This window comes from Pagrus pagrus (genome assembly GCF_965226575.1).
Source record: "Pagrus pagrus genome assembly, chromosome: 9".
Classification (NCBI taxonomy): Eukaryota; Metazoa; Chordata; class Actinopteri; order Spariformes; family Sparidae; genus Pagrus; species Pagrus pagrus.
In genome coordinates, this window is record NC_140193.1 from 8,100,620 (window position 1) to 8,109,584 (window position 8,965).

An 8,965-nucleotide genomic window follows, 5' to 3' on the forward strand; every position below is an offset into this window, starting at 1 on the left:
AGGAGGCAGTGGTGCTTGTACCACTTTGGTCCACAGGTGGTGCCAGAATGAACACAAATGGAAAGTTCCTTGTTTTTGAGGGAGAAAAATCTGGCCTTAGTGTTGAATGATACTCACTATAATAAGAAACACCTTGATGGTGCTCAATAAAACTAAAATGTGCATTTTATTCTCTAATTTTATAGTATATATAAATCATTAGAATTCAAATTGGGGTGTTTAGATGTATCACAGTGCAAAAGCAAAAAGTAAGGTCATATCGTTATTGTTATTGTATAATTAGTGGATTACTGTTACTGATGCATTTAGTTGTCAGAGGTATTTCAGTATTTTAGCAGGTCCAGAGTGAGCTAATTCTATTTGATATGCTGTTGCGTAGTTTAATTGACTCTATAATGATACATCAGATTGTATATGTTCATTATAGGCCTATAGGTTATAACTCAAATACATGTGGTGGAGTAAAAATGACAATAATTTCTTCTTAAATGTTGTGAAGTAGAAGTATAAAGCAGTATAAAATCAGAATAGCGTCCCTTACCCAAAAAAAGCCTTGGTTAAGGTCGGGTTAGGACACAGCGACACCAAACACAAAACAAGCGTGAAAATGAAAAGGAAACAGATTCCAAAGCATTAAAAGTAAAACCACAACCTGGACTATATTTCTGTGTTTTTGTGCGAAAGAAAGTTGCTCACATTACTGAACTGAAAAAACGTGTAGGTTATGACCCACTGGCTGCTCATAGACACATGCACCTGTGAAAAAATGCACACACACTAACACACACTGCACACTGCTATCCCCAGGTCTCAGAACGCACAGGGCATCAATCCAATAAACCTGAGGTTGCTGTTCTCAGAGCCTGGATTTATTTCCCACAAGACTATACACTTACTGCAGGCTAGACAATAACCCAGCGTGCCGGCTCACACAAGGAGAAATGTAATTATGAAAAAACATCAGCTGCTATGCAGGGTAACTCAAATCTAGTAGATGTACTCAAGGATTATGTGGGCTATAGTACTTTATATTTGAGCGTCTCCAAACAACTCCTGTGGTGCCCTTGTGGTAAAGTTCCGTTTAAAGGAATCTCTTATTATTTTTGGAAAGAAGTTTATTGTTTTCTTGCCGAGAGCTCCAGAAGAGGATCAATACCAATCTCAAGACTGTATGGAAAATATAAACAAATACAGCCAGCAAAAAAAAAAAAAACTGCACATCAGCACCTCCAAAGTTCCTATGGTACCTCATGGTGATGACAGAACTCCAGAAATTCACTGCACTCTGCTGAGAAACTCTTCGGAAGTCACTTCTCTGCCATTGATGTCGTTCAGTCTTTGTCCAGTACTTGTAAGAAGAAAGTTAATAAATGAATTAACCAAACTGTAAAAAATATTTCTATGAACGACAGACCTTGTCCCCAGATAAACATAATACTGTTACAGATAATATCTGCAAAAAAAAACCTGCGATGGGTCATTAGCAGTAGGGATGAATGAGTACTCCATTACCTGTATCTAAATTAGCTGTATCTGTTTCTGTACTTGACGTGGGCAGGACTGACTGAAAGACAGTGCTTGCCCCTTCCTCATTACCACCACTGAGGTGCCTTTGAGCAAGGCCCGTAAGATGATAGTTCGGGTCTTTTGATGCAGGGTTGCATGAGGTACTTATCCCCAGTCAGTGTATTACCTGCAGTAGATGACCGTCAGCTCTCCGTTCCCTCAACCGTATAACGTCTGTATTCCTATGCACAAGCGAAATGTAGTGCCAAAGGAAAAGGCTGAAAAAGGTTCAAAACATAGCGTACACTTCAACTGATGGCTAAAATACGTCTTGCTGCTGGTACGGTTTGCAGCAGTACAATGCCCTGCTTCCTGCTGTTGCCGGATAAGTACCTCATACAACCCCACATCTAAGACTGGAACTGTTTTTAAAAAAACAATGCTTGTGTTTTTCAGGGTTTAACTCAATGGTTGGTGCCGTTATGGGATTCTCCATTCTGATCAGCGCCGAAGTCTTCAAGCACCACACTGACGTCTGGTTCCTGGATGGCACCATCGGAGTTCTCATTGGACTCATCATTTTGGCATATGGCGTCAAGTAAGCGAGAAAGTGACAGCAGTCCTCTGTCTGTAGTTCTTTGGACTTATTGATTGGAAACATTTAATAATTTCCATTCAGGCGCCATCCATATTCTATTAATGCAAAATTTGCATGTCGATTTGACAGGCCAAAACAGGCTTGAATCTGTAATTTCTGCACATTTACATACTTCCCACTGAGAACATGTTTCTGTCTCCGCAGACTCCTGAGGGACATGGTGCCCCGCGTGAGGCAGACGAGGAACTACGAGCGTTTCGAGTGAGATGCGTGTGTGTTGACCAGATGAGCAGGTTCACACGCCCACACGCCCACACACCTGGCTGCCTCCTGCCCTCCGCCCTCTTCTCTCTGTCTTTCATACACACTTTAATACACATCTCAGCCGCACATGCAGCACATATAGACTCCACACACCCATGTTCTGATATATACACATGCTGTATATACTGTACAAATTGCATTCATACATTCAGACATAAGCAAAGATACACACATGCATGCATACACAAACAGAGATGCCTGAGAGACTTTGAGGGAAAAGGACATGGTTGAAGATCAGCTCCTGGAAAGAAAATACTTAAATCAAATTCTGTCTGTGAAACCACCCGTTTTTAAAATTACACCTAAAATACTAAAAAAGCATAAGATGTGAGACAGGAGTTTTGGATTTGTCTGACCTGGACAGTAGTTGCTGCTTAGATGACACAATTCACATCATTAGGAGACTACAGTGTTTTGATTTGTCCTTGTGGGTTCAGCTATTGTCATGATGGGCATCAACATCGATCAAAAAACTGTATGTTTTCCATTGTAGTTCACTTGAGAGAACATAAAATGAGCTTTGTAAGAATTCATTGTCTCGCTATTGTATCTAAATTAAGACGACTGTGGGCTGCCCGCTAATTTTAGGTTTTTTGTTGTTTTTCTGTCAAAACATCACCGGCCTCCTCCTTTTCAAAGCAGCCACTGCACATCCTCATTTGTTGATAAGAGAGAAAGACAGGAAGTGGAAAGCGGAGAACTCAGACAGAAAGCACACACGCAGCACTGAGTCAATAATCGCTGCTTTCTCCGAAAGGTAACAAGTGTCGGCGAACGTGTTTAGAAACTCTACGACTAAAAGCAAACAGCAGTAAAGAGTACAGGAGACACAGAGGACAAACATTAGCCACACGATGGCAATAAACCTAAGTGCACAAGTCAGTTTATATTACATTGCATAGCCTACTGTACTGTATGTAATATATCCAAGCACAAATGAGCAAACCTTCCTTCATGCACTAGTGTTTGTTGCTGGCAGCGCTCATTTCAACACAGCGGGCAAAAACCAAGAATGATTTGAGGGTCTTTATCCTGTTTTGTCTTAAAAGCTGTATCTGACTTTACATATGTTTCATTGTATATGGTACATACGTATCTTTTCAGTTGTTTACAAGCACACATACCATAGTCAGTTATTTACTGAAATCCATCCAGTATCCTTTGTATTTTACTTGAAACTCAGCTCGACACAGTAAAGTTCTAGCAGGCAACATCTCTCCACTCGTACAATGCGATGTGACATATCTCTAGCTTTGCAAATTGCATATTCTTTTTCTTCCAGTTCCATCTCTACAGTATACATCTATAATTATCTCAGTGTTTTTCATCCATAACTTAGTTGAAATACTGTATTGTTTGTTTTCGTAGATAGTGCTTTTAGCATTTTTGATCAATTAGATAGTCGTGCAGGTGTTTTTAACTAGCGAGGTTAGCCTGTCAGCTCTCCTCGCTGGCCTCTGAGCTTAACTGCTCACTTTCACAAGACACTGTACGTCAGTCACTTTCATTTTTGGCAGCCAAGCCAAGCACTGAGTGTACAAACGAGCTGCATACCCTATTTTGACCGAGGCAGTTCAGGCAACCAATTCTTTGCGTTTCGACAGCCATAGAACTGGCTCTTGAACTGGTTCCAGAGCGGCACCGTGCTGGTCTAGAACAAAAAAACACTTATCGTTATCAAGGACCAGCCACAACCGCTTATGACCGCCATTTTTAAAAACCAGAGTTAGTGTAGCTAGTTCTGACTTATCCATGGGAGAATAAGCAAAATATTTTGAAACTACAACTCTACGGTGTCTCTCATGCCCGTAGAAAAGCAAACCGGTTCTTAAAAGGTTTGCATGTTGAACCAACTTCAAACCAGCACTAACACCAGCCCAGAGCCAGCACATTGTTCTCTTTGGTCGAAATGGGGTAACAGTGGCCTAACGTAAGCTGTTGTGGCTAGCTAACGTCGATAATGGTTATCTATCCATCTAAAAGATCAAAATAGTTCAAAACAGTAGTAAGTAAGTATTTTAACTAAATTATGTATAAATAAGCGCTGAGATAACTAAAGGTGTATACTGTAGAGTTGGCACTGGAAGCAAAACGACGTGCAGTTTGTAAAGCGGATATATCACACTACAATGTGCATAGGGAGAACTGATGAATAGTAATAAAATCCACCTTTTTATAAGGAGAATATGAAAAAAAAAACATAACGATATTAAACAGTTTTCATTTTTGTTATAACACGTCTTCAGGCTTAGATAATCAATAGATGTAAAAGCACTTAACTCAGTGGCAAGTTTCCTGTACCATTAGCTTTAACCCTGTTATTTATCATTTTCTCTATGGACTGTTGCACTGAACACAGTTCGGATATTTATTACTTTTATTAATTATATTTACTCTGATTTTCTTCTTCATTTTGACTGCAAAGTTTATATGATTAGTTGGACATGACAAAGTCTCAAACCTGAGATGAAACAAAGCACAACGACAAAGATAAAGCGGGAATTTCATTTTCATTGCATATCATTTGCAGACAGTGTTTCCATTTGTTCTGCATGTTCCCATTGTTCTCATTCATTATTATGTGCAATGAACAGAATGTAAATACAAACCTCACAGTCTGTAAATATGTTTATTACACTGTTTGGGTGCATCAGTAAGAAAAAGTCACAAATATAGTCATAGTACTTTATGGCCGACATTATAGGCTTTTTGGAGTAGACAGCATATAGTTAAAGTTCAGGATGATCAGTGTTGCATATAGTTAGAAATGTTTCCTATATAGTGCTTATATTGTAAATGTTGTTTTACATATTGCTGTAGATTAATGGTGAAATCAAATGACAAGTCTTACTGTAAGTTTTTGCACTGTAAGTGAAAATCTCAGATTGGATGTAGGCGTGATCTGACGGCACTGTCCAAGGCTCCTTTGTCACTTATTTGAAGAATTTAAGAGACGGAGTTAATGCCAAGCAAATCACTATTGCAATGCACAAATCAGTGTTTTGTTCAAATTTAGTATGTGTCTTGAGCTCAGACATAAGATCAACCAGAAAAACTGAAGAATGAAACCATCCCAGTCGCAAGAATAAATGATGGCAATGCTCATTTCTGCAAACACTGGATCCGTTGAAACTTTACATTTCATTATGTTGCAACTTTGTGACAACGCCATGCACAATAACAGCTTAGTTAGGGTTAGGAAAAGATCATATATTAGTTTAAAATACCTGTTTTGGTTGCCACAAACTCAGCTGGAAATTGTTCACAGGTCTCTAAAAATCTCCAGTGGCTTCACTCTTACAAATGCTGAAACAGAGTCTTGAACTGTGGTCACTGGCTTGGCAGCCAGCCCACCTGTAACATCACCACCATCCCCTCCACCTTCTGATACAAAGGTCTGGTCATGAACATGTGATTACTATATGAAATGACAGCCATTTTGGAAATGTCAGTTTTGTACGTACAAATTTTAATGAATTGGTGGTTTGCAGAAACGTTAACCACCAACATTTTATCCTGGTGACTGGGCTGCTTAAACAGCAATGAATCATGTGGATGTAATGAAACTGGAAGGTCTTTTTGAGAAATGGAAGCATCTCAATATGAGTTCCAATTCTGTATTAATTTTATACAAATGCATTGAGATAATTACCCAGAGGAAAATTTTGCTGCTCACAATATTTTTTTCTTTGTCTCATCAAAATAAAACATCTTCTTATTTGGAAATGACTAATTTCTCATCTGTTTCTCCTAAAACCCCCTTCAGGAGAAATAAGCGCCATAACCCCCCAGAGCCACCAGCAGGCCCTCCATAAATAATGCGCTTCCGAAGAAGGCATTTGAAATGTATTTATGACAAATCAATGGGACGTGTAAACAGAGATCTTGTTTTGGCCCTGTTTTTATAGCAGTTAGTAGAGCTGCACAATGAATCAAAGTGTTATCGAAATCATAATATGGCAAATTGGCAATATACAAAATCCAAATGATAACAGAAGTACTGTAGTGCTGCAGAGATGCCCTGGCCCAACGAATGTCACATCATCATGATGGTTTTTTTTTTCCAGAAAAAATGAAAGTCATGATGCAAAAAGTGTCATTCCACTAATCGTCCCTACAGTAATATTCATTAACATAATCGCAATATGATTTTTTAGTACAGCCCTGGAAGTGAGACAGCTGCGACAACAGATCAAATACAGAGATGTGACTTGAATTTGAATCACTGAGACATTTGTCAGGCTGATGTATGAGCCAGTCAAGTTTAATTTTGACTCTAACTATAATCTCAAGAGCTGATTATTTCAGACTAACACACTCTTGCAGTGAGAGAAAAAAACACCATTTGAAGATCGAGCTGAGACAAGAGAAGGACTACTTCTCAAAGATCTGAATTAAAGAAGTATGAGAACATGGTCCAAATCTGGTATTGATGTCGAATCGAGCTCAGTTATGTCTAGGAGAAAAAGGGCAGACAAGTGGATTTTCCCTTTCTTTGGGTGGTTAAAGTAGAAGTTGATATAAATAAAGAACAGATGCTGTAAGAGCATCCAAATAAACACGACCAAGACTCTTCAGTGAGTAAAACCTAAAGTGTCCGTAACTGATTGTGGTCTGGTTTCTTCCTGTCAATGTGGATCCAGAGTGCTTGGGAGCCCCCTTGTGTTCGGTGCCCACATGACACGAGTTTTAATTAGTATTCAGCACGGATCCATGGGAGAGAGTCTAAATTTATCCCAGGCTAAAGACAGATACAAAGCCTTGGACAGTGATTCTGAGAGGGCCTCCATCCACTCTGCACTGTAATTAACTCTGAGTCGGCTTACTGGCCAAGGTGCAAAATGACTGGTGTTATCTTTCGTCCTATTGTGTGAAGAATAAGGATTTAGCTGTAAACTGAAGGCGTGAATCAGCTCACACCTCTTCGACTCACCAACAGCACACTGATTTGTAATGTTTTCCCCCCTATCTCTGATGCATAGAAGACAATCTTTACAATGACTTTTATTAGCAAAGCACAGTGTTTACATGCTGATAGGCACAGAACAAACTCACCATAACTCTTAGAAATGGTACGCTTTAATAGCTCTATTGCTCATATGGTTAACTATATTGTGTTTGGATGAACTGGAGGTCATTTTGAATCCTTTCTACCTCTCTTCTTTGCACTTTGTGTTGTTTTCATGCCACTTCTCTCGTGAACACTCATGCTACAGAAAATGTAGGCCGGGGTGCTGTGATTGCCCAGTCCTTTACACTCCTTAGTAATGAGTGATCTTTGAAGCTGTTGCTCTCACCGGAAATCTCTGCATGAGTGCAACAGCTGGCTACCAAAAAAGTATGTTAAATATATCCTGTAATTCTCTGATTATTTACCTGTAATATGATTTCTCCACTGCCCCATGAAATGTTTCTCCATCTCACTTCTCGAGGTTCGTGAAGAAACGACCTCTGATCTTGTATTGCTTGCGCAAACACTAAACCTCTATTCATTTAACAGGTCGCCTAATATTCAAATCTGTTTTCATTGAAAAAGCTCAGAAACAAGTCCGATTCTGCAGCTTGATGAACTGTGCCAAACCATCGAAAACATCCGTCCACTCCTCTTCTGACGGGGGTGTATCATTCAGTCGTACCTGTATTGATGACCTGACTTGTTAGAAGAGACATCAAACCATTCGTTTTTCTTCATTTCCCAAAATTGTAATAGCAATACTAACCACTTCTCAGTTGCTATAGGCTTTGCATGGGCTTGTAAAAACCCTTATAGCTTTAGTGGTTACACATGCATTGCAGCCACACACACACACACACACACACACACACACACACACATACAAAACAACACATACATGTAAAGATGTAACTGAATTTCCAAAAAATCTGACTATGTAACAGAACTATTATTTGTCTGTTTGTACAGTAATGACATCAGTGGTATTACAGATGATGTAAAAAACATTTATTTATGTAAAAGAACTATGAGGTAGCTCTTTGTCAAAGAGCAAAGTTTTATTGATTAATAAAGTTTTATCCTGCTTATTCATCAGTAACGGTCAGACGTGGTCTTTTCTTCTTTATTTTTTAACCTTACGACTTTCACGGAGGCAGATATGTGTGTCATGTAGGAGTCAGTACTATGTGAACAAGCAATGACAAATACATACTGTATGAGCACCAATCCCATCTATACTTGCTCCACATCACAATCAATTTATCAAAAAAATAATTAATAAGGTGACAGATTTGTCAGTTGTATAATTTCTGTTGACCTGAACTATGAGCTGCTGTGTCTATAAGGAATATAATCAGAAAGTACAGATATTAGAGATTCAAGACTGCTAAAAGTAGAAGTACTGATTCAACTTCAAAGTATAAATCTGAAAAGTATCCCTCTGAAGGACATTTCTACTGGCCATTTCTGTGCAAAGCTAACTGAACCTCACATCTTAATAATATAATTCAAAGACTATTAAACTTAAGGTAGAATCAGTAGGATTTGTCCCAGCTGTTCACGAACGCACCACAAAAATATTT

At 38.9% G+C, this 8,965-nt stretch overlaps 1 protein-coding gene across 1 annotated transcript in view; it reads left to right on the top strand.

Moving 5' to 3' along the window:
* The window catches only part of tmem163a (transmembrane protein 163a), a 70,002-nt gene extending 61,515 nt beyond the window's left edge, over positions 1-8,487 (top strand). Inside the window, exons 7-8 of the mRNA XM_084362771.1 lie at positions 1,963-2,104; positions 2,309-8,487. Coding sequence (XP_084218897.1) covers positions 1,963-2,104; positions 2,309-2,369 — 203 coding nt within the window. The 3' untranslated portion in view covers positions 2,370-8,487. The remainder of the gene's footprint in view (positions 1-1,962; positions 2,105-2,308) is intronic.
* Positions 8,488-8,965: the final 478 nt, after the last annotated feature.